At 42.3% G+C, this 26,298-nt stretch overlaps 1 protein-coding gene across 1 annotated transcript in view; it reads right to left on the reverse strand.

Annotated features, from left to right (window-relative positions):
* LOC306664663 (L-amino-acid oxidase-like) overlaps positions 1 to 26,000 on the reverse strand; it is a gene marked incomplete at both ends in the record, with an annotated part of 94,393 nt that extends 68,393 nt beyond the window's left edge. The window contains 7 exons of the mRNA XM_079145657.1: positions 20,766 to 21,607; positions 22,153 to 22,289; positions 22,511 to 22,579; positions 23,153 to 23,354; positions 24,459 to 24,571; positions 24,907 to 25,121; positions 25,994 to 26,000. Of these exons, the coding sequence (XP_079001783.1) occupies positions 20,766 to 21,607; positions 22,153 to 22,289; positions 22,511 to 22,579; positions 23,153 to 23,354; positions 24,459 to 24,571; positions 24,907 to 25,121; positions 25,994 to 26,000 (1,585 nt within the window). The remainder of the gene's footprint in view (positions 1 to 20,765; positions 21,608 to 22,152; positions 22,290 to 22,510; positions 22,580 to 23,152; positions 23,355 to 24,458; positions 24,572 to 24,906; positions 25,122 to 25,993) is intronic.
* Between the last annotated feature and the right edge of the window lie 298 nt (positions 26,001 to 26,298).

Here is a 26,298-nt window from a genome sequence, read left to right on the forward strand (position 1 = left end):
CATTCCTAGTGGTATCTACATGAAGGGACTTTTAAACACAGAACCTCTTACTTCCTCACTTTCTCCTTCCAGGAGAGAAAACATGGCTAACGTGGTGAGTCTGGGAAAAAAGTTAAGCTATATAGCTTGGTTCCTCCATCTTTCCTCTTTGGGGATGTCCATTCTTCCATGCTAGGAGTCTTAACTGGGATAAGCCACCAAGGGGGAGGCCTGGAGTTGCCTGGAGCTGGCTTTACTTACGTGGATCCATTAAGGTGAACTTTGCTGAAAGTAATAGAAAGCCAAAATAACAGTGATTTAGGTGGATTAGCATGTTTTTCTTTCCTACATGTGTCCAGCAGTAGGTAATAAAAGACTTTGTCCCCCAAAGTCCTGGAGGCCCCAAACCTTCTCACTGATGACTCAGTCATAGGGTGCTATGAGAACAAGAATAACAGATCCCAGTCCACGTCTGCTTCAGGCAGCAGGATGGAGGAGGGGTGAAGGAAGGTGGGAGACAGTGTAAAGTGGGTTTTTAGGGAAGTTTTCTTTCTGGCTACCTTGAAGAGCTGTGTATATTTCATTGATCTGTATCCACATCTACAAGGGAAACGGGAAGACTATTCTAGCAGCCACTTCCTCAGCTCCAACTTAAATCTGTTAGAGTGAAGGAGAAAACAGGTATTAGTGAATAATCACTAATACCACTGCAGTTGACTTGCATCAGGGAATCAACCAAAATAACAAAACAGATTTTCCGAAGAATACTGGTATTCATCTGGGAATAGCAGAACATTGTAAAGAGAATATTGCTGTCCTGGTAAATTAAGGGTATATTCAAGAAAGGCAAACCAAGGGGGATTTAAAAAAAAAAGGTTTTATTTTATTTTTTTAGCACTGGGGAATTGAATCCAGGAGGGCTTTACCACTGAGTCACATCCCCAACCTTTTTTTTTTTTAAATTTTTGTTGTTGTTGTTGCAGATGGACAGAATGCCTTTATTTTATTCAGTTATTTTTATATGGTGCTGAGGATCAAACCCACTGCTTCACACATGCTAGGCAAGCACTCTGCAACTGAGTTACAAACCCAGCTCCCCTTTTTTATATTTTATTTAGAGATGTGGTCTTGCTGAGTTGCTTAGGGCTTTGCTGAGTTGCTGAGGCTGGCTTTGAACTCATGATCCTCCTGTCTCAGCCTCCTGAGTTGCTGGGATCACAGACATGCACTACCATGCCCAGCTATGGGGGACATTTTTGAAGACAAAAGAGGAGGATTATACCAAATACATTAAAACAATAATCCTTCACCACAGTGACTAATAATAGGAGAGGTGTCAGTCTGAGGTTGAACAGACAGTTGCTGGGCAGATGTCCTTGTATAAGTACTTTTTGTATGAGGTTGCAGTGGCCTCCATGCAAAACTTGTGATTTGAAAGAGTCTTTTGTGATGCTGTCAGGCAATCATGTGTAAGAATCCTTCCTTTGTAACCTCCTGACTTTATTTACTGTTTCTTGTTATGATGACACAAGCAACTTCAAGTCCTGTGCTGGAGAAGTGATTGACTAGGAGTCAGTGTCAAAACCTTTTTAACAACATTTGATCAACAAAGAGGTTTAGAGGGAATAGCTTCCAGGCCAAGTTTATCTGGAGTTCATGGTTTTGTGTGATTTTATCTGTTCTGTTGGTGATGGGTATCATCAAAGCTCTGGACCAGATTATTTACATGTCCGCCGAGTAACCTTGCCAAGTAGGTGCTGCTCAGATTTTACAAACAAGAAAGTGTATCCAGGCAAGATGCTTGCTTTGGGTCTTGTGGTTGGTGACTGATCATGAGTCTAGGAATCAAATCCAGGTCTTCATAGTACCAGAGCTTTTGCATTAAATCACAAAGCCCACTTCAACCACATTTCCCATCCTCTTTCCTCATGACTATGTCCAAGAACAATCAGACCTTTTCCTGGCTGAATTCTCAGCTGCTTCTCTCGGGGAATGTGTTAAGTAAGCAGCAACAAAAGATAACTGATTTTCCCTTTCAGTTCTTTCTGCAGTTGTTTGATAAGTTTGGCTCTCAAATTTCTATCTTTAATTAGTAACTGAATTTTCTGAAATTGTTAGTCAATATCTGTCTCTGGACAAAATGTACCATGAGATGTATCCACTGTTAGGTTTGCAGCTTCCTCCTCCTCCTCCTCCTCTTCCTCCTCCTCCTCCTTCTCCTTTTTCTTTTTGGTATTGGGGATTGAACCAGGAGCACTTTACCACCAAGCTACATTCAAGTCCTTTTAATTTTGCATTTTGAGAAAGGGTCTCACTAATTTGCTGAGGGTCTTGCTAAGTTGCTGAGACTGGCCTTGAACTTGTGATCCTCCTGCCTCAGCCTCCAGAGTCTCTGGGATTACAGACATGCACCACCACACCCTGGCCTGCAGTTTACATTTTAAGAGCCTTTAAAAATTTGTGCAATGGAGGTAAACTACCACCAGGTGTCATCAAAAGGCCTTGAGCTGGGTATGGTGGGTGGCACAAAACTGCAATCCCGTGACTCAGGAGGCTGAGGCAGGATTGCAAATTGGAGACCAATCTCAGGAACTTAGTGAGAACCTGTCTCAGAATGAAAAATAAAAAGGACTAAGAATGTAGCTTAGTGGTGAAGGAAAAAAAAAAAAAAAAAAAAAAAAAAAAAAAAAAAAGGAAGAAATAAAGGAATTTATTGTGCCATTGTTTTTAAAGGAAAAATTAGAAATATTTTATGTGCCCATCGAGATGGGTAATCAGTTAAAGAAAATATGATTTTTCTAAAGACAGTGCGAATTATCTATCAACCTATTATTGTTATTACTATGTACCCTGAAAATTCTTTTTAGGCATTACTTTATGTAATTCTCACAGCATTTATGGTAGCTGTTATACTCTCTCTTTCACAGGTAATAGAGCTAAGGCTACCTGAGAGATTAGGTAATTTGCCCAAGGTCCCACCACTAGTACATGGTGGAATTGGGGTTTGATTCTGATTTGGTGCTCTGTACTAGAAAACCAAGAAGCAAACGAAAACAATTTTATATGTAAATATAGCTTTATATGTATGTATATATACATAGTTTATATATACATAGTTTTATACACACACACACACACACACACACACACACACACACACACACACACGATTTAGGCATGGGGAGATGCCCATAATATGTTGAGGGGAAAAGCAGATCATCAAATAGCTTAGATAAGCTGAATCTATATTGATACCATCTGCATGCTTTACAAGTCTATAGTATTTTTAATCATCATAAAAACCACACTATTTTGTTTTTGAAAAATAATATCTAAATCATTAAGTGTCACAAATGCAGAAATCCTTAATAATAAAACTGTTGGAACCCCTTAATCTAATCCCCATCTTCCTCAGATAATGAAAAATAAGATAATTGCATACCTTGTTCCTTCTGTCAGGTTCTGAGGTCTAAAGTGAGAAAAAAAACCAACACAGTAGAGAGCACATTTTAAGACTCACTGGATGCTGCAGTTTTGGCTTCTATTTTGTATGATCCGAGAAAAAACTTGACTATCGAATGAGAAATTGAAGAGTGGTTAAAGGTCACGCAGTTTCACACGGAGCTCACACCGTATTAAGCATCAGCTGCTCCGCACAGGAGAGAAACCCTCTCATTACCCAGCTGTGGGGAGACTCCCAGTAACGGCTCAAGCTTCACTGGACGCCAGCAGACCTGGGCTGGAGAGAAGTCCTACACGTGTCCTCTGGGCTGTCCCTCAGCCAGAGCTCAGCCTCAACACTCATCAGTGGACACTTGGGGGAAGAAACTTCCAAGTCCCCTGAGTGTGGGGAGACCATCGGCCAGAGTTCTAGCCTGATTGTCTATGAGGACCTTCACACTCCAGAGTGTTGGGACTAATGACACGTTAACCAACTCAGGCTGACTCCTTACTTTCTGGCGAGTGAGCAAGATCAAGGCCTCACAGGCAGTTTCAATAGTTAATGAGGATGAATCGGACCACCGTCAGGGATTGGTTAACAACAGTCCCGCAAACGTGATCAGCTGGTGCTTGCCATATAGTCTTATGGGACTCATGCCTGCGTGAACACCCCATGCCTTGCTGACCTTTAAGCTGATTGGTTCCCGCCTAGCCCCCACCCTACATAAAAGCTGTGTGATTTCCTCAATAAACGAGTTCCTGCTGTGACGGGTCCCCTGACACGTCTGATTGTCCTCCACACGGAGGGCTGGGAGCGGGCAGTCAGTCGGCCTTACCTATCCCGGTCTGACCTTGTTGGGGAGTGTCCCCTTCCCTTGCCGCTGGTCAAGAAGAGCAAGGGGGCTTAAGACCCCAACACCAGAGAAGCCCCGTGAGTGTCGGGAGTGTAGGGGCAGCATCAACTTCAGCTTCTGCGCCACCTTGCTTCTGAACCAGAGAACACAAGCTAGTGAGATGCCCTAGATTCTTTGGGCCTCTTTGTCACAGGATTTCTGAGACACCTCTGACACCGAATGGGAATGGCGAAGGTTTAAGGTAAGGCTTTAGTGTGACACATTTCTAAAACCTGGATTCGAGAACACCATCCTACGCACCCTCTCCAGATATCTGAAGAGACCCTTGCTATTTCTTGGACATTAAGAAGCACTGCATTCCCGAAGCAGAGATTATGTTCTTCATTCCTTTGGAGACTCTGGTAGTGTGTAGGATAGTTCTGAAAACATCAAAGTACCCAGTAAATATTCATTGATTACTTTATGTAACTGAAGGTAAATAAGAAGGGAATGAGACATAAATTGAAAGATATATATACCCAAAACTTTCACCATTTTTATCACTGATTCTTTATCTTTAATTAAATACATTGTTACCTTTTGTTTTAGATATACATCTTTTTTTGGGGGTGGGTACCAGGGATTGAACCCAGGGGAATTTAACCCCTGAGCCACATTTCCAGTCCTTTTTTATATTTTATTTAGAGACAGGGTCTCTGAATTGCTTAGGGCTTTGCTAAGTAGCTGAGGCTGACGTTGAGTTTGGAATCCTCCTGCCTCAGCCTCCCAAACCCTGGGATTGCAGGTGTGAGCCAGCTTGCCCGACTTTAGAGGTACATCTTAAAATTACATGAAGCCATCATCTTTCATTACACTGACAAATCATTACAGAGGAAGAGTCTGACCACTAATGATCACATCACTATAAGAGCTTGAAAAATGTATCGATTAAAAATGTCATAGGGTAAGTAATATTTGTATCCTGAGGAGGGTTTTTAAAAATGTGGAAATAAAACTCTAAGAATGATACCTACACATGTATGGAAGTTCATTTACTATGTATGAATAGAGTGTAATGGAAAATTTCATAATCATGGGCCTTCTCCTTTGTCAAAGCTGAGGGAAGACAAACTGAAATTTTCTTCCATATTAAAGCATATGTAATAAAAGAAAATGTTGTATCTTAAATATATATTTGTGGCTGGTCATAGTGACATAATGCCTGTAATCCCAGTGACTCTGGAGGCTGAGGCAGGAGGATCACAAGTTCGAGGCCAGTCTCAGCAATTTAAATACATCTTTGTCATTATCTATCTTCCTCTGATTTCTAAAAGACATAAAATGAATCATATCTCATTCTTTAATGTCTCCAACTCCCTCCAAAGCAAGTCTTCAAGACACAATCAAGGGAATTTTATTGCTGCTGGTAGTCCTTGCCAATCGTTTGTGCTAGTTATTGAGTTACAGAGAGAGTGCGGGGCTCCCGGGCATAGTTGATGGAGTAAATTCTTCTCAAAGCGTGTGCCCACATGATACCACCTCTCATCCTCTTGCTCAAGATCCAGGCATGAGATTCAAATTGAACACAGTCGAATTTCTGTTTTCCTAATGAAAGTTCAGCTGAGTATAAATATTTGAATGTCACCATAAATTTAAGGAAGGGTACCTTTCAAAATGTTGCTTTTCTTTTTATAATGAAAAGATAATTCTATGTTCACTGGGAATATTTGACTTCCCTTTGTAAATACGCCTAAACTGATGAAGAAGGAAAGTAAAAATTTATGAGATAAGGAGAAATTCTAACAGGATTGGGATGTTATTTCAAAGTAGTCCAAAGGTATGCTGTCTTCTGTAATGGTGGTCAGGACTTCCCAGGAAAGGTGAGCTGATGAAGGGAAGCACTTTGACTGGACTGGATGGTCAAGCCTCTTCAGCTGCCCTTGCAGCTGGCCTTGGGCAGTCATTTAACCTCCCTGGGGCTGGCATCTCTTTTCTATAAAACCAAGAGGTTGATCTGCATAAGCTCAAATATCACTTCCACATAAATCCAAATCCATGTATTACTCCATGTGCTTGTGTTTCATACATAGAAGCAAGTTGATCTCTACTTTTTTTTTATTGTAAACAAATGGGATACGTGTTGTTTCTGTTTGTACATGGAGTAATAGCATACTATTTGCGTAATCATACATTTGCATAGGGTAATGATGTTTGATTCATTCTGCTATTTTTTCCTTCCCCCACCCCTCCCACCCCTCTTTTCCCTCCATACAGTCCCTCCTTCCTCCATTCTTGCCCCCCTCCGACCCCTCATTATGTGTCATCATCCGCTTATCAGTGAGATAATTCGTCTTTTGGATTTTTGAGATTGGCTTATCTCACTTAGCATGATATTCTCCAGTTTCATCCATTTGCCTGCACATGCCATAATTTTATTATTCTTTATAGCTGAGTAATATTCCATTGTATATATATACCACAGTTTCTTTATCCATTCATCAATTGAAGGACATCTAAGTTGGTTCCAGTCTGGCTATTGTAAATTGAGCAGCTATGAACATTGATGTGGCTGTATCTCTGTAGTATGCTGATTTTTAAGTCCTTTGGGTATAGGCTGAGGAGTGGGATAGCTGGGTCAAATGGTGGGTCCATTCCAAGTTTTCTAAGGAATCTCCACACTGCTTTCCAGAGTGGCTGCACTAATTTGCAGCCCCACCAGCAATGTATGTGTGTACCTTTCTCCCCACATCCTCTCCAACACGTATTGTTGCTTGTATTCTTGATAATCACCATTCTAATTGGGGTGAGATGGAATCTTAGTGTAGTTTTGTTTTGCATTTCTCTTATTACTAAAGATGGTGAACATTTTTTCATATGTTTGTTGATGATCTCTACTTTTTAAAGAAAGCATATTGTTAGGTGCTGCTAGCTCTCAAGCAATATGATTGTATTGTACTTAACTCAGGTGCCCTTTCTAAAAATTTTAAATGCTAATGTCTAAGTCTAGTAAATTCAACCTTAATAGCAGGCTAATTGTTGAGGTTTGGGTTTAAAATTAAAATATGTGAGCCTCCAATGATTAATAACTCTGGCTTCACCCATTTTTAAAATTGGACCTTTTGTTGTTGTTGAATTGTGGGAGATCTTTACATATTCTGGATAATAACCCCTTGTCAGATATATGATTTACAAATCTTTTTTTCTTCTGTGGTTGCCTTTTCACTTTGCTGATTGTGCCATTTGAGGCAGAGACATTTACAGTTTTGAGGTAGTCCAATTTATCTGTTTGTTTTCTTTTGTTGCTTGTGTTTTGGGGGCCATAAAAACCCAGTGTTGTGATGCTTTCGCCCTGTTTTGTTCTAAGAATTTGATAATTTCAGGTTTTACGTTTAGATCTTTGATCCGTTTTGAGTTAATTTCTGTATATGCTATAAGACCTAACTTCATTCTTTTGCCCCTGGATATTCAATTATCTTGGTACCATTTGTTAAGGGCTGTCTTTTACCCATTGCAAGGTTTTGGTGCTCTTGTTGAAAGTCACTGGATTACATATGCAGGGGAACCCTGTGTATCTGGTGTCTCTGTTCTATTCCACGGTCTGTGTGTTTGTGTTTTTGCCAATACCAAACTGTTTTGATAACTGTAGTTTTGTAGTAAGTTTTGAAATCAGGAAGTTTGATACCCTGGGTTTTGGTTTTCAAGGTCATTTTGATTATTTAGGGACCCTTGAGATTTCATCTATCTCTGGGATAGATTTTCCTATTTCTGTAAAAATATCATTGGGACTTGAGTAGGTATTGTATTCAATCTGTAGATTGCTTTGTGTAGTATTGACATTTTTTTTTAGTACTAGGGATTGAACCCAGAAGGGTCACATCCCCAGGCCTAGTTTTATTTTTTATTTTGAAACAGGGTTTTGCTAAGTTACTTAGGCCTCACTAAGTTGCTGAGGCTGGTTTTGAACTTGCAATCCTACTGAGATTACTGGCATCACCACCACGCCCGACAGCATTTTCTTTTTCTTCTTTTTATTTGTTCTAATTGGTTGTACATGACAGTAAAATGCATTTTGACACATTGTACACAAATGGAGCATAAGTTCTCATTCCTCTGGCTATACATGGTGCTGAGTCACACCAGTAGTGTAATCAGACATGTATGCACATAGGGTAATAATGTCTGTCTCATTCTACCGTCCTTCCCACCCCACACCCACTTCCCTCCCCTCACTCCCCTCTGCACAATTCTAAGCTCCTTCATTCTTCCCTACTCTCCTGCCCCCACCCCACTATGGGCATCCACTTATTAGAGAAAACATTCGGCCTTTGGCTTTTGGGGACTGGCTTATTTTACTTAGCACGATACGCTCTAGTTCCATTCGTTTACCTGCAAATGCCATAATTTCATTCTTCTTTATGACGGAGTAATATTCCATTGTATATATGTTCCACATTTTCTTTATCCATTCATCTGTTGAAGGGCACCTAGATTGGTTCCATAAGTTAGCTATTGTGATTTGAGCTGCTGTAAACATTGATGTGGCTGCATCACTGTAGTATGCTGATTTTAAGTCCTTTGGGTATAAACTGAGGAGTGGGATAACTGGGTCAAATGGTGCATTTTCTTCTTTTTGATTCTATTGTAAGTGGAATTTTTTTCTTAATTTTCTTTTTGGATCGTTCCTTGTTAGTGCATAGAAGCACAAATGATTTGTGTGTGTTGATTTTGCGTCCTGCCACTTTGCTTAATTCATTATTATATCTAACTATTGCTGTGGATTCTTTAGGATTTCCTATATATAAGATCTTGTTATTGGTGAACAGAGATAATTTTATCTTTTCATTTCCAGTTGAGTTGCCTTTTATCCCTTTTTATTGCCTAATTGTTCTGGCTAGGACTATGTTGAACTAGGTTCTATGTTGAATTGGTGAAAACAGACATCCTTGTCTGTTCCCTAATCTTAGAGGAAAAGCCTTTCACCATTATTTTAAAGTGTTTCCATTCAGCTCAGGGTCTCACCCCTGCTTTTTCTCAGGGATGTTCTGTTGCTTCATCTGCCTGTGATCTCTGGCCCCTCGGATGCCCGTGGGTCTCTGGGGCACCTGCCACTCTTCCAGCAGCCTTCATTTGGACATCCAGGCCATGCTACTGTTGCTGTCTGGGCCCTGAGTTGGATAGGACGACAGCCAGTCCCCCAGACAGGGAGCCAGAATATTGTAGACGTGTTCCATTCTCTTCTTTCTGCCTTGAGGAAGGAATGGGGAATTGAATGATTTCCTTCTGACCATTGCTGGGGAAGAAATAGGTAAAGGCATGCAAAAATGTCATGAAATGTACTATTGTTTTAAAATATATATATATATATATATTTTTTTTTTTTTTTTTTTTTTTGATTCATTTGGTTGCTTCAGATCCCCGATGAGCTTCTAGACCTCCCGCCACGGCCATTTTCATTAGGCTGTTGTTTACTTGATGTTTCTGGAGGGAATGAGGGTCTGGAGTTTCTGTTAATCTTGTTCATTTTACCATCAAAAATTCTGAAAGGCTGGATATGGTGGTGCACTCCTGTAATCCCAGTGGCTCGGGAGGCTGAGGCAGGAGGATGGCAAGTTCAAAGTCAGCCTCAGCAAAAGCGAGGTGCTAAGCAACTCAATGAGACCCTGTCTCTAAATAAAATACAAAATAGGGCTGAGGATGTGGCTTAGTGGTTGAGTGTCCCTGAGTTCAATCCCTGGTACTCACCCTCCCCCAAAAATATCTGAAAGGCTTATCTTTATAGATGTTCACAATTAGGTCTATGATCCAATTTGGATTGGCTTTTATAATTAACTACCTGGCTTTGAATGATAACGTCACCAGACTTCTTGCTATGTGAGCTTGGGAAAATTATTTCATTTTTCTGTGCTTTAATTTCTTAATTAACTAGATGAGGGGTAAAATAAATATCTCCTTCTTAGAAGTACGGGGAACATTACTAATATGTATATAAAGGACTTAGAAGAGTAACTGGAAAAGAGTACCCTCTCAATAAATGTTACTTGCTAGAAATACTTTTACATGCTTTTGATCCGAGGACCCATTTGTGCTGTGACAGCTCGGAGAACAGGGACCTAATGAAGTCTGAGACAAGGCTCAACTTCATAATGCAGCGTAACTTGAAGACATTGATGGCAGGTGGAGTACTGAGAAAAGCAGGCCGGGTTTGGACAGTGGACTCTTCTGTGCTAAATGAATGGGAGTTTTCTTTCCCTTCTATTTCCTTATTAGTATTAGGATGCCTGTTTGAATGCCCAGTGTTTCCCTTGAGTGGTTTTTTTCTTGATCTAATCACTAGCTAGTTTAGAGAACTGTCCAGCGTCTTCCTTGTTCATGTGTTTCCTGGGGACAAGGCTCAGCTGTTTTGTGTAACATTTCCTAGAACCTAGATGAGCCTTCTGTACTCGGTTCCCCCAGGAATTTTTTTTTTTTTTTTTTTTTTTTTTTTTTGCGGTGCTGGGGATTGAACCCAGGGCCTTGTGCATGCAAGGCAAGCACTCTACCCACTGAGCTATCTCCCCAACTCACCCCCAGGAATTTTGATAAAAATATGACCCAGGCTGTGGGATTAAATTTTGGAAAGTTTGAGGCAGGAAGTGAGTTTGTTGACTCACTTCACTTGTGCAGTTCTTTTCTCCGCCCGCCTCCCCCCGCCCGGCCCTGGGTGTATTTTTAATTAAAAACTTTTCTGGACTAGTTTGAAAATTTTGAAAAATACAGAACTGAATATAACCATCATTCTGGTGCCCATCAGGCTGATTTAACACTTGGTGACTTAATGCTCTTTGGGTCTCAACCCATTCTTCCCATGAAGTAAACACTGTTCTGAAGTTCGTGTGTGTTCTGCTGTTTATATGTTGAAAAATCAAATATGAATGTATGAAATAATATAGTGTTATTTCATTCTTAAATTCAATATATAACCATGTGTGTCTCACTTTTTTCTATTTATTTTCTTTGTTCATCTGTGTGTGTGTGTGTGTGTGTGTGTGTGTGTGTGTGTGCGCGCGCGTGCGTGTGTGTGTGTACAAGGTTCTGGGATGGAACCCAGGACCTCACATATATTTAGCAGATACTCTACCACTGAGTTCATCCCAAGTCCAATTTTAAAGATTTTATTTTTTTTATTTTGAGACAGGGTATCACTTAGTTGCTGAGGCTGGCCTCGAACTTGTGACCCTCCTGCCTCAGCTCCTGAATTGCTGGGGTTCGAGGCATGGGCCACTCCACCTATCTTCTGTGCCTACTTTTGTCATGTTGCTATTCCATGTGTGTAGGTTCTTTATTCTGTTTCATTGACCTAATACTACATAGTGTTACTCACCATAATTGAAAAATAAATGTCAATGTCTCTAAAAACTGTTTTGGTTCTTTTAGACATTCTTGTTCTTTCATGAAACTGATGAACTCTTGCTTGAATTTACGTCATATTTTGAATTTTCTCTTGGGATTTCTATGTAGGCAGTGATATTATCTGTGAATGTTTATTAGCTTTTCCTCCTTACCAACTCTTACCCTATTTGTGTTTCTTGTCTTATTGCACAAGCTAGGAAAAAACTGTAAGTGTGAAGAGGGGTGGTAATTGTGAGCATCTTTGTTTTGTTCCTGATTTTAAGGGAAGTATATCTAACGCTTCACTCTGAAGCTTGATGTTTGCTCTAGGTTTTGAGGAGTTAACCATTTATTGGCTTAAGAAAGTTTATTTTAATCCCCCGTGTTTTTCTGGGTGCATATAGGATATTGTTTGCTAATATATCAAGGCTCTTTATGTCTTTTTTCATAAGTCAAATTGGTCTATGTTTTCTTTCTTTAATTTTCTTCTTCTGGCTTTGGTATTATATCATACTGGTCACCTAAAATGAATTTGAGAACATTCCCTGTTTTCAGTTATTTGGAACACTTGGTATAAAACTAGGATTATATGTCACTTGAGCATTTGATAGAACTTGCTTTTGAAAATTTTAAGGACTTTTTTTTTTATGGAGGAAGAGGTAGATTATTACAAACTGTTAATTCTATGTGTTTAAAGACTATTAATCAATGCAGGTTAAAATTCCTTAAAAGTCAGTTTTGATAAATTATATTCTTATATAAAATCACCCTATTCATCTAAATTATATTTTTATGTGAATTGTCCTTTCATAATAATCTCTTATGATTTCAAAGACACTCTATTGTTTCTATAGGTATTACTCCCTTTTAAACCTATTTTTGCTTACTTTTCCTGTGACTCTTATTTTCTTTTGAGATATATACTTGAGACACAAAATGGTTTATGATCAGTGACCCTCCTCCTGACATTCTGTTCAGGACTTCCGTACTTTTTTTTTTTTTTTTTTTTTGTACCAGGGATTGAACTCAGGGCTACTCTGAGCCACATCCCCAGCCCTATTTTGCATTTTATTTAGAAACAGGGTCTCACTGAATTGCTTAGTGGCTCACCATTGCTGAGGCTGGTTTTGAACTCTTGATCCTCCTGCCTCAGCCTCCTGAGCCCCTGGGATTACAGGTGTGTGCCATGGCGCCCAGCTTGTACTATCTTTAACACTAAAAATTGGTCATAATTATTATTGCTTTGCACATTTGGCCTTTGAATAGACTTTACCACATTTACAATATTATTTGCTCACTTTTTCTTTTCCTATCTCAGAGTTTTCTTCCATATTTTATTCTTCCTGAAGTCCACCCTTCAGAAGATTTCTTAGTGAGGGCATGTTCATAGTAAAACCTGTCAATTTTTCTTGCCTGGAAATGTCTTTGTTTCATTCTTATTGTGAAAGATAGCTTTGCTGGGTCTTCAACTCTAGGCTGACTGTTGTTTTTTGCTCAGCATTTGCAAATATTATTCCATTTCTTCTGACCTGTGTTATTGTCATTGAGGAGTCAGCCCTCATAAGTAAGAGACAGCTCTCACAGATAATAGACAGGTAATAGTCATTTATAGGTAATCTCTCCTTTGTGGTTGCCATTAAGATCTTATTTTTCTATGTTCATCCGTTTTCACAATGATGCGTTTAGGTGTGGATTGCTTTTTGTTATCTAGCTTCTTAATTTGTTGTACTTTTGTCTGTTGTTTTATGTCTTCAATTCTTTTTTTCCCCACTTACTTAAATATTTGTTGAGTAATTTCTTTTTTTTTTTTCTTTTTCCTTTTTTTTTTGCGGTGCTGGGGATTGAACCTAGAGCCTTGTGCTTGCAAGGCAAGCACTTTGCCGACTGAGCTATCTCCCCAGCCCTGTTGAGTAATTTCTAATATAGTAAGTACCATTTCAAGCACAAGGAATACAGAAATAAACAAAATAAGGTCCCTTTTCAGTTCAGTCAGAGAGAAAATAGTCAATAACACATATAAAGATATGTCACATAGTAATTTTAAGAGTTAAAAAAATACAGATTATAGCACACTGATTAAAAGAATCCTACTCAAAGGAGTTCATACTGATTCCATTTATAATAAATTCTAGAACAGGGAAAACTAACCAATAATGGAAGGAAAAAATAAAATAGTGATTGTCTCAAAAGGGAGCTTGAACAACTTTCTGAAGTGATGGTAATATTCTTTATCTTAATATGGGTTTGAGTTAACAGAGTTTACAGTTATAAAATTCATCAAAACAATACATTTGAGAGTTGTGCTTATCCTTCCACGTAAACTTTACCTAAAGATTTTAAGCAAATGCCAAATTCTAGAGTTAATGATATGCATTCTGAATTGTTGAGGAGTTAACCATACTGATATGTATGATTTAATAGAAAAGCATTTTAAAACTAGATGATATGCTGGGTCTGGCGGTGCAGGCCTGTAGTCCCAGCTCCTTGGGAGGCTGAAGCCGGGGGAATTCCAGGTCTGAGGCCAGCCTGGGCAACTTAGTGAGACCCTGTGTCAAAATAAAAATAGAAAGGACTGGATGTAGCTCAGTGGTCGAGCACTTGCCTAGAATGTGTGAGGTCCTGGATCCAATCCCTAGTATCACAAAAAAAAAAAAAAGAAAGAAAGAAAAGAAAAGAAAAAAATTGGATGGATAGATGAAGAGCTAAGAGATAAAGCAAGTATGGTAAAATACCAGTTGTAGAATCTTGTCATAAGTATATGGGTTTTCACAGTAAAATTCTTAACTTCTCTCTAAGCTTGTATATTTTCATCAGAAAATGTTGGGGAATAATGAGGCAAGGTGAGGAGACGGGAGGGAAGAAGGGCTTGGTTTGGATGGAAGTCAGGAAAGGCCTGTGGAATGAGGTAGCATTTTGGCAGAGACCTGAGTGTGAGTCATGCAGATTTGTGAGGAATAACAATAGCGGGAGCAAATGCAGAGGTTCTTGGGCAAAATCATGCCTGGCAAAACACCCAAATGTCATCACCTGGCTAGCATACTCTTCTTCAGAAGAACTTCGGGGTGTTTGTCATGTGGTTCTGTTAGAACTGGATGCCCTACAAACATAACACTGCCTCGTCATTCTCCTGCCCTGAGTCTAATGTGGCATTCATTATTTCAGTCAAGTATACCATCCCTCAGCTGCCTAAATACTATTCAGGGGCAGGGAAAGATCCAGAGCCTATTTTTAATCTCTGAAGAAGCAACCCAATAATAATATGCTTTTCTGCTTTTCCAGACCCATGCTTTAAATACGATTTGGAAACATGGAAATTTTCACTTCACTTATATACCACTGTATAAAAGGAACCAAAATTAAGACTGTGGGGAGTAAGGAATTAGTTAACAAAAGCAACTGAAGCAGCAGTTCTCACGCTGGCTATACATGATTATCACTAAGTCTTAAGTGCCTGTGATTCTATTGTGTAGCTAATTAAATAACTTGGTAAGTTACCAGAGAGGAAACCCAAAAACTAAGGTTTTTAAGCAAAAGGGGAGTTGAAAATTATTGTCTCAGAGATTATACAGTCAAGTACTGCCTACACCAGAAGAATCCACCTGGTCCCAACTCTTTATCTACCCTTGAACTTCCCCAGGGCTCATTATCCAGACCCATCTTAAGACCACCTTAGAAGACTAGCATTTACTTCATCTCAAGTTCTTTCCTGGATTGGTGGCTTTTAAAATTTTTTGATCATAGCTTTCAGAGTAAGAAATATATTTTACATAAATACCTCTGTGTATACTAATCTGCTATTTATTCACAGATTTCATCATATACACGCGCACATCAGAAAAGCAAACTTTCAGGAAACAATGCTTATGCTCAGTATCTCTTATTCAGAGTATATTAATTTATTTAGTTGTGTGTTCAAATATTGATCATGACCAATTAATAGGTTGCAAACCACAATCTGAAATTCATCTAAATTACTGCAAATTCTCCTTATCCAAAGATCATAAATGGTAGCTAGGGGCCAACTGAAGTATTTGTTTGGCTCCCACAGAATTAAGTTTATGAACTTATCATTTTGAACTGGAATGCTTCCTTCCTTCATTTATAAAACAACCTGGCTGCTATACTAACTTGCCCTCTTAATTCCCAATCTGTCCATAATCACTGCAAGAATGATTTTAATAAATGGAAATCTGAAATTCTTTAATGCTTATTCCAAGTTTTTAGTAAAAACTATTAAACCCTTAGCAGACATACAAAATTCTTCATAGAACTGCTTATTCTTCAACATCAGATTCCTTGTTTCCTCAAATGCTAAATGTAAACTATAAGAAAATGCTAATTCCTGAACCCAGGAATTTTCATGGATGCTAGAGATCTAAAATATGCAGTTGGTTCTTCTGAGAATGAAACCTTTTATGCTTCCACGAATTACTTGTTTGCTTAACTCTTACTCTTCTTTCAGAAATCTACTTAGGTGTCATCTCTTCCAGAAAGCATTCTCTGACCTCAACAGCATCAGTTACTACCCCATCCCCATTCCGCATATGCTCCTGCCCATAGCATCCTAAAAGTACCTCTAGTATAGCTTTAAAATGCACTACATAGTCACGGATTCTTTTTAAAATTTTTTATTTGTTCTAATTAGTTATACATGACAGTAGAATGCATTTTGACACATCATACATAAATGGAGTATAACGTCTCATTCTTGTGGTCGTCCATGATATAGAGTCATAGAGGTTGTGTAATCATATACGCACATAGGGTAATAATGTCTGATCCATTCTACTATCATTCCTACCACCATGCTTCCTCAGTCACTGATCCTTGACAATAAGAATATATTCTTGTATGTCTGCATCACAGTGACTGGCACATGAGAAATGACTACAAAGACACAGGAAAGAAGTGGTTTTTTTTTGTTTGTTTGTTTTTGTTTTTTGTTTTTTGTTTTTTTTTGGTACTGGGTGTTGAACCCAGGGACACTTAACCACGGAGTCAAATCCCCAGCCCTTTTACATCTTTTATTTTGAGAGAGGTTCTTGCTAATTTACTTAGGGCCTTGCTAAGTTGCTGAGTTTGGCTTTGAACTTGTGATCCTTATTCCTCAGCCTCCTAAATTGCTGCGATTACAGGCATGTACCACCATGACCATCAAAAAGAGACTTTTTTTTGGTACTGGGGATTGAACTCAGGGGCACTCATCCCCAGCCCTTTTAAAATATATTTTATTTAGAGACAACGTCTTGCTGAGTTGCTTAGGGCCTTGTTCAGTTACTGAGACTGGCTTTGAACTCTCCATCCTCCTGCTTCAGTCTCCCAAACAGCTAGGATTACAGACATGCCCTGGAAAATAACATGCAGTCAGTAATATTTGCAGGAAACACAAGATGGAATCTCCAGAAAACAACCGAAAATAAATTCAGAGCTCTGGTTTGGACATACAGATTTAATAAAATGACAAAGGAGTACAAGATCAAATGGGGAAGCACAGATGCTTCAGTTGCCACACCTCATCAAAATGTTAGTACTTAAATGGAAGTAAAATATTTAAAAAAAATCCTCTCTCAGACCATTAGGGGTCAAGGAACTACTGCATCCTTTATATGCATATAATCTCCAGCCGTGTTTTGTGCATGATCTCTAATTCCCTCAGCTATGAAATGAAGGAATGTTTTTCTTATTGTCCAGATGACAAACTGAGGCTTAGAAGAGTTAAGTGGCTAATAGGGCAGGGGTAGCCTCTTTGGGAACTCGCCTTGGTCTGCCAGCATCAACACCTGTTTTCTACACCTGGGACAGCCACTACTCTGAGGTTTGGGGGAAGCTGCTTCATTTCCCAATTCAAAAGCCAAGGAATGTTGTTGGTTGGTTCCTTGTTCTCCCTGACTCCTGGAAGCCAGGGCGTGGCCCTGACCTGGACTTAGTCAACTGAATGCTTCCATCTGGGACTTTGAATCTGGGGCAAGTGACACAAAGAAGCAGTGGACCATTGTTAGTTCTGGTAGCAGTGGGGGCATCTTCTGACCTGTGGTGCTCAGTGGCCACGGTGCCATCTTTCAGGCTGCTCCTATAGCTCACCCTTGGCTGTGGTGCAGGCCACATGGTCTACTTTAGATTCAACCCACTTCCCAAGACTGGATTTGAGCCTTCCTATCAATTTTGTGAACTTCTTAATATTCTTCCTCAATTTCCTCTTCAAATTAAGTGACTCAGGTTTTGTTTCTGTTGTTTGTAACTGAGAACCCCATGTGGTAGTTCTGTGTCCCGAGGGAGAGTACCCTGCTCTCTCCGAGCCCCTCACTTTAATTCCATGGGCAGAGACCAGCAAGATGTTGTTTCTGGTAGATCTGCTGCCCAGTTCCTTGCCTTGGCTCCTCCCTGACTTGTTTATTTAGGACCCTGTTCTTGAGAATTCATGGTGATTCCCATTAGGCTCTTCCCCAGGCCCCTTCCTCTCTGGTTCTGCTTCTGTTCCTTTCTCTGATTAGACCTTGCTGGGTCAGAATTCCTCCCAGGCTGGCTCTGAGAGTCTTAAGGAAGAGATGGCCTTTGTCAAGACACTAAGAGGGCTATCAAATCTAAACAGCCCAGGAGAGAGTTTGGAAAAAGACTCCTCCCTCTTCTCTCTTGAGGGAGCCATGTTCTAGGGTGTAGTTTAATTGGCTTCTGGTTCACCATGTACATTGTAAGCTGGCCTTCCCAAGCCCTGGAGTGATTCAACTGTATTTCTTAGCCCAACCCTGAGGTCTAGAGGAGTTGTAGTGTATATATGGTACTGTCCCCTTTTCCACTTCTTGTGGCTGCCAGTCACAAGGTACACTTTCTAGGCCAAGCGATAGTCCCCTGAATAAGCAGAAGGATGGCTAGGATGAAAACACATATGAAGACTCTGGAAGAAAGAAGTCCTTTCTTTTCTTTTGCATGGTAACCTATGAAAACATAACTCTGGGATAACTTCTTTTAAAAAGATTTTAATTTATTATTATTTTTGTTATTTTTTAAATTTATTAGATTTATTAGTTATATTCTGGAATGACTTCTGACTAGTTCTTTGCCAGAAGAAAAGCAGAAGAAAGAAGGGAGCTGATGTGGTTTTCTAGGGCTGTGCTATAACAAATTATCACAAAATTGGATGGCTTAAACAATAGAAATTTTTTTGCTTGCAGTTCTAGGCTAAAAGTTCAAAATCAAGGTGTTGGCAGGGTTGAGTCCCTTAAGGGACTCTGAGGGAAAATCTATACCATGCCTCTTTACTAGTTTTTGGTGGCTTCTGGAAATATTTGACATTTCTTGGCTGTCTTCCCCATGGGCTCAAATTTCTCTCTACTTATCAGGACACCAGTCATTGGATTAGGGCCCTTGCTAATCCAAGTTGATGCCATTTTAACTTGATTATGCCAACAAAGATTATATTTAAAAATAAGGTCTCATTCATCAGTTCTGGGTGGGCATGAATTTTTGGGAAACTATTCAATCCAATGCAGAAGCTATATGTGGAAAGTGGAACCAAGGGGTGGGAAGAGTTTGGAACTTAATGATGCCTTTTCAGTCCTGAACCCACTCACTCTGAGTGAAGCCGGCTTCATCCTGAACTTCCTAGTTCTGGGAGCCCAGACATGTCCTTTTTCCTTAAGTTAGTTTGAGTTTGATTTCTGTCACTTGGAACTAAATCTAAGGTCACAACTAATATAGTGGTGAATAGAAAACCAGAAAAGAGCCTTCCAGGGTTTTAACAATAGACCAACTTGCATTAAAAAGATAGATATTTTGTAGGAAAACTTCCTAGGAAACTCTCTATTCCTTCCCCCAATACCATAAGTCAGTCTTGGCCAGGACACTCCATATCAGTACTTACTATGCTGGTCTCCGGGGTTCCCCAGGGTCTCCCTGGTAGGGATCTTCTCCAGGGAGAGGGTTTATGACTTAATCTACTTTTCCTTTTGTCCACTTGCACCCAAATACCCAGAGTGGTTCTTGTTCTCCAAGAATTTGAGAAAAAAATTTTTTTGAGCCAGTTTGGGAGCTGATCTTTGGATGCATGGGGACACGAAGAAGAGTGGAGGGTTGATTCAGTTTAGTAATGCTGCTCATTCTCTATATTTCTGGTTCTTCACACAGCACCAGACATACAGTAGAGGTTTGATAAATGTTGACAGGCTGAAGGAAATAGTGTGTGTTTAGTGGCTATCAAAGAAAATGCACAAAAGCATGAAAGATATGAAATCAGCCCTTGGGGGTTCTCTGTGTAGGTGGGGAGATAAGACACCACCATGAAGCAATTGCATGACACAAAAGTAGGATCTGCAGTCCACATGGTTAGCATTCTAAAGGGGAAGAACTGAGGTTCAAAGAAGAGAGACCCCTGGAGCTGGGGGGATGTTAAGGGAAGTTTTGTGGAAGGGGAATAACTTAAGTGGAGTGTGGAAAGACAGGTTGGGTTTTGGAGAGAAGAGTAGGGAAGGCTCTTGAGCTGGGAGTCCTCCAGGAAGAGGTGTGGGCTGGGCAAGTGGAGGTAGGGGATTCTGGTTAGCAATGTGGGTGTGAGGCTAGAGACTACAAGTCTGTGAGCCAGGAGGCATCTCCTGGAGGCCAGGATCCTACTTGTACATACTAAAAAGAGTAGAAAATAATTTTTCCCTCTTTTGTCTGGCTGGACTCCACACTGGGCTAAGATATGGAGCTCTTGTTCAGGCATGCAATGATGGAGTTTGTGTGTGTTGTGGTTGTGTATGTGTGGTCAGTATGTGGTTTAATGTTACTGTGGTTTGGGGCTCGTCTGTTTCTTCAGGGACTTCTGGTTGTAGGTGGCAGAAATTAGGTATTGTTGGACCTTTTCTTTTCTTGTTACTATTATGCAGCAGAAGATGATTTCCTTAGTCTAAGGACTGACTTTAGCATTCTCCTCTCTTGATTCTTCCCTTATCCCTCCATATACCAAGACTCTGCTGCTTCCTTCTGTAGGTCTGGCAGGGGAGAGAAACAGGAAAGGGAATCATGGTTTTTTTTTTTTTTTTTTTTTTTTGGCGTGGCGTTATTGGGTTCTTGTGGGCCAGGGGGAGACTGATGGTAACTTCTCTCCTACATCTCTGCCTCCTCTTCCCACCTGCCAGCCTCCTCCTGCAGACTCCCTTAAGGGATTACTCTTGGAGAAACTATCCTGGATATTGGCAAAGGGCTGCTGCAGAGGCACCTTTCCCTGAGTGGCCTCCTTGTCCACAGCAGCCTGGATGTTCCTGGCAGCCCGGAGGCCTGACTTGATGGCAGTGTCAATCCAGCCATGGGGCAGGCAGGTGTGTTCCCCTGCAAAGTGGACACGGCCTTCTGGCTGGAAGAGCTGGTGTGAATAGTCTACAAATTGGTAGGGTGTGAACTCAGCAAAGGCTCCGATAGCGAGGGGATCCAGAGACCAGTGCTTGACCACGGATGATGGGCACATGCGGCATAGCTCCTCCTTGGGTATTCGGTGCACCGCTGCCAGGTCATCTAGGACGATATCCACCACCTGCTCATGCTTCATGGCGGTGAAGAAGATGGAATCGTCATCCACAGTGTAGGAAGCCAGCAGGACACCCTTGCCGCTGGGGAGGGTGTGGCTGGGGTAGTGAATGTAGCGTGATGGCCGATCAGTGATGGAGACTCCGCCTCGGATGCCATCGCGTTCCCAGAAGCGCTCATCACAGGCCAAAACCACCTTGGTAGCGCTGGTGTAATGCACTGAGCGCAGGGCGTTTGTCTTGTCTGGGGACAGGGGTGGCTGGAAAGCAATGAGGCGCGTGGCCCTGGCAGAGGCTGAGATGATGACGTAGTCAGCAGTGAGGTTGCGCAGGTCAGAGGTGGGCCCTCCTTCGCGGTACAAAACCCGGACCTCAGGCCCATCCCTCACCACCATCTCCACCTTGGACCCCAAATGGATGGTGCCAGGTTTTAGGCTGGCGTTGAGGGCTCTGGGAAGCTGGTCAAATCCCCCAGTGATTTCATAAAAGCTGCAGGGGAGAAAAGATCGAAGACTGAGAGGGGAGCCCCCCTCAGGCCCAAGTGCTTCCTTGTCCTCAGCATTCCTGGTATAAAAAAAGAGGGAACTAGCTCCCTGTAGGCTGTATGCAACACTTCATAGACAGCACTTAGTTAATATGCAGCACTTGGTCATAGAAAGATTGTTCCTTAATTTGATAGTTTGGAAAACTGACGCCCCAAAGTGACTTTCCCAAGATCGCATAGGCAATCTAGGGCTGGAGCCCATGGATATTCAGCTACCCTGAAATTCTACTTCTCAGGTGGAGACCTTCAGACCTGGGTTTGGAGTCTGACTTCATTCAGCCCTTGCCTAAGCTGTGTGAACTTGGGTAAGTTCCCTAGTCTCAGCATCTTCACCCATAGAATAGCTCTGAATAATCCATCTACTTTATAGGGGCTCTTAAGGATTAAATGTGACAGTTCTTGGAAAGTGCTGAGCAGAGTGCCTGGTACATGTAAACTCCCAGTAAATCAGAGGGGGAGGACTCCCATCCTGGCCCTAGATCCACCTTACTCATCACTTTTGGAGAAGATGTCAGCATTCCTCAGGGACTCCAGAAGGGACTTGTAGTATCCCGCATTTTCATTCATCACATCCCCGATCATCTGAACTGCTCCTTCACTCAGCCTCCCTTTCTTCATCAGATAAGACTGTGAGGAGGTAAGCAGCAGATGGAAATGTGGGGTGGAGGGCCCAGTGCGTAGACCCAGCAGGGACCTGGGCCCAGAGCAGTGTGGGACTGGACTCCAGCAAGAGGAAGGCTTTGGCAATGGGAAGAGAGCATCCTGGTCAGCAGATGACAACCCAGGAGGCTAGGCTGGGCAGAGTCCACCACCCCATCTCCATCCCAGAACTTCTTTGCTGCTCTCACCTTCGTGGAGTAAGAATCATAGAAGGACATCAGGTGGCTGCAGTTGAATGTTTTCAGACTTCCTTTGAGCTGCAGAAGGGGAGGAGAGATACCACCATCAAACTGGGCCTCCAGGACACCAGGGACATCATGCTTCTGGGGTCTGGGGCAGGTGCCTCTGCATTCCTTTAAATTAGAGGCAGGACTTCTGGGTTCTCTGGCTGTCCTTGAAGAGGGTGGGGACAAGGAGGTGGGGGTGGTAGAAGGACCAGGGGAAGAAAGAGTAGTTCCAGGAACTCCTGCGTGCTGCTCTTTCTTCAAGCATCATTTAAAGACCTTTTGGAGACTAATGTTTAAGGCAAAGGCCTTCATTGTGACCCAGGAGGATTGATTCATTGCCAAGGACTGGCTGATCTAGGATTCCCTTTCCTCCCACTTCCACTGAAGTAATAGGGCCATTGGACCACTCGAGGACAGGAGAAGAAAGGAGGCTAGGGTGGATTGGGAGTGGTACACTGTTAGCAGGTGTGAGAAGGAAGGTGGACCCATCACAAGAGCACCAGGTAGGAGTCAGATGACCTGAGTCCATCTAACAACTTGCCAAGTGGCCTTAGGCCAGACCCTTTTCCTTCTCAAACCTAGCTGGGATAAGGCAGTTGGCACCTTGGTAATGGACTGGTGGAAGAGAGTCATAGCACTCTTGCCCTTCTCTGTGGGGTTCACGGAATAACCCAGGAGCTCTGGGTTAGCCTTGACCGCCCAGCTGCGATGTCGTTGTCCATTGATGAGGTACCAGGTGTTGCCATCATATTGGATAAACTTGTTCAGTTTCAGGCCAAGCTTCTTGACATAGGCGTGGATCAACCTGGAGGAGATACAGTAATAAATTGGCCCCCATCCTTGTTCTTGCTGACTGACTCCACAGCAAACCACTTCCAGGAAAACCAGTTTCTTCTTGAACCCAGGGGAGCTCAGACTAACTGTTTCCTCAACTCTAATCTCTGGGTTTTCTTGCTGTGGGCATTCATTCTTCTCCTTCTGTTTTGTCCTGGGAGATATAGGAGATGGGAAGTTCACCCTTCACTGAATTAGGGCCCTTAAAGAAATCCCAGTTTATGAGACACAAAGGTAGAGACAGAGGCCTTTTGTTTCAGGCGGTGTTTGGAATTCCATTTGCCTCTTCTAAGTAGTGTGAAGCCAAATCTAATGACTCCAGGTTTGGGCTGTTTCAGTTGTTTTTTGCCTTTGGTAGTTTGGAGAGAAACCTGGGTTTTAACTTATGTTAATTTAATTTATGTTTAATTTTTGTTAAAGGCAAAAAATAAGTCATGTTTGTGGAAGCATATGGGGTACCAGGCCGGGGATCATTTTTGTTTTTTGGAAACCTCAGGAGTCAGATATAGTTTAAGGGTCAAGCATCTGCTTTTAAGCCAGGTACCTCCTTGATTTTGATAAGGAATTTTGTTGCTTCTCTTGGGAGAAACTTGGGTGAGTTGCTCAATATTTCAGAGCCCAGATTCTTGATTTATAAATGGAAATAATAAGTTTTAATTTATAGGGTTGCAATGATCAATCAAATAATGTAAATACAATGTTTAGTACAGGGCCTGACACAAAATAAGTGCTTAACAAATAATAGCTATTGCTAATAATAATAACCATTATAATTTCAGAGCTTAAAGTAATAGGATTGACATTTAAGAAACTGCCCGTATAAAAGCATACAACCTGATGAGTTGATGGCAACTATTATAACCATTAGTTTGGGATCTTCCACTTTCTGTGTGCCTGGGCTCTGAGCCTTGGTCTTCTGTGGTAAGTGGGAGATAAGCATCGATCTTGACTTACAGAGGTGAATTACATGACACAGTGAATCCGAAAGGGCTTTGGCAGGATAGCAGTGGGGCCCCTCCTACCTCTCCCTTTCTCTCCTACTTGTCCTTGGCTCCATTTCTCTCCTGGGACTTACCTGTGGGATTTTGGGATTCGCATGGGCCCCAGTTCATAGTACCAGTCCTCCTCCTTGCTCCTGAACGTGACCACTCGGCCCCCGACATGGTTGCCGGCCTCCAAGATGGTTACCTGGGGTCCGGAGAAGCTGCTGTCATTCCCAGACATGTGTTGTCCCTTCTCCCCAGGCCCCACTCCCACTTCTGCACACTCTGGCCAGGAATCCCCAGCATGTCTCCCAATGTGCATGGCAGCCTCACTGGGCATCTCTTCCAGCAGGGTCCTGAGTGATGCAAGTGAACCTGAGGCGTTCCTGGGGGCGGAGACAGGGCACTTCTTGGCCTTGGCTGCTAGCACAGCTCTTTGGTTTTGTTTTCACAGGAATGCAAATGAAAGTTAGCAATGATTAACAGTTAAGGGTTCCAGGGACCCAATGGGTTATGTGCAGTTGTTCACGACCTCCTCACCTGATGGCCGGCATCCTGCAGGGTCTTGGCTGCTGTCAGGCCTGACATGCCAGCTCCCACTACTACAATGCGCTTGGGCAGTGGGGAGGTGTGGAGTCCATCCTGGGCTGTGACAAGGAAGGATTCATAATTCGGATCCTGAAAGCACTTGGCCAAGTCCTCATAGTAGGCGAGGCAGCTGGAGGTAGCCAGCAGGAGTCCCAAGACCACAATACCTGGGGGAAGAGAGAGCAATTGTGTGGCCTGGCTGGGGCCCAGGCTCTGCGAGTCCTGCCCGCCTGCCTCAGGATGAGCCTGGCTGCATGAATGGATGCAGAGTGTCAGGTCAGGGCAGTGTCTGGTGAGTGTGTGGCCACAGATAGGTGCATTTGTGACTGTGTCTGTGTCAAGTGGTGAATGTCTGAACTTGAGTCGTGTTGGTTGTGTGATTAGTGTGTGGTTGTGAATGTACTTCTGCTAGCTCTAGGTTTTTTGTTTTTGTTTTGTTTTTTGTTTTTGGCAGGTGAGAACCCCCTTAGTGCAATCTTTGTACTTGTGGGAAAACCAAAGTTCCCAGAAGGAAGGTGATCTTCAGGGGCCACTCCCTGAAGACGGTGGGAGACCCAGCTGGCTTTCAGTGCAGACCCTTCTCAATGCCAAGAGAAACTTCCACTGGGACAACTCAGGAAAGAGGAGACAGGTGACCAAACCCAGGGGAGAGACTCTCCAAGCCTCCTCTCCTCTTTCCACCTGCCGTAGTCCATTTTCCACCCCTGACAAGTTTTCCCATCTCCCTGAACTTTTGCCATTCTGTCTCAGTCCCCATGTCCTTCCCTTAAATGGACCCAACCCCAAACTCATTCTCCAGACCTGTTTTCATTCAACTGACTCACTTTCCACTCCTCAACCCCTCCCCAGCCCCTGGCTAAGCTCTGTTCCTGTCTCAGTCCCCAACCTCCTTCCCCTTTCATAGCCCTGTACTCAGACTTGTCCTCAGACCTCATCAAGCTCCGGGACCCCTTCCCTGATCCGGTTCCTCTCCCCTTTTCATGTCCAGCACTCCTTCCTCAGGCTTTTCTCTCAGACCTAGAGGAGGGACCCCACTCACCGCTCATGGTGGCCAGGGCCCTGCAGCTCGACTGAATCTTGAGCAGCTCTCCCTCTTCTTATGAGGAGCCAGCTCCACTCCAGCAATAATTGGCCTTTGTCCCACCAGCCTGTCCTTGTCCCTATTGGCTGGGCCAAGCAGGGACGTCCTGCCCTTGAAGCCTGGCCTGTCAGGTAGGATGACCATGGCGACGGACCCCAGCCTCAGCCTCATCTGCTGCATCCCTGCATTCCTCCTGACCGTCCTCCCTTCCAGGGAAAGCTCCTTCTCCTGGTTCAGACCCTCGCTCCCGGTGCCAGTGGAGG

This window comes from Sciurus vulgaris (assembly GCF_902686455.1).
Source record: "Sciurus vulgaris genome assembly, chromosome: 1".
NCBI lineage: Eukaryota > Metazoa > Chordata > Mammalia > Rodentia > Sciuridae > Sciurus > Sciurus vulgaris.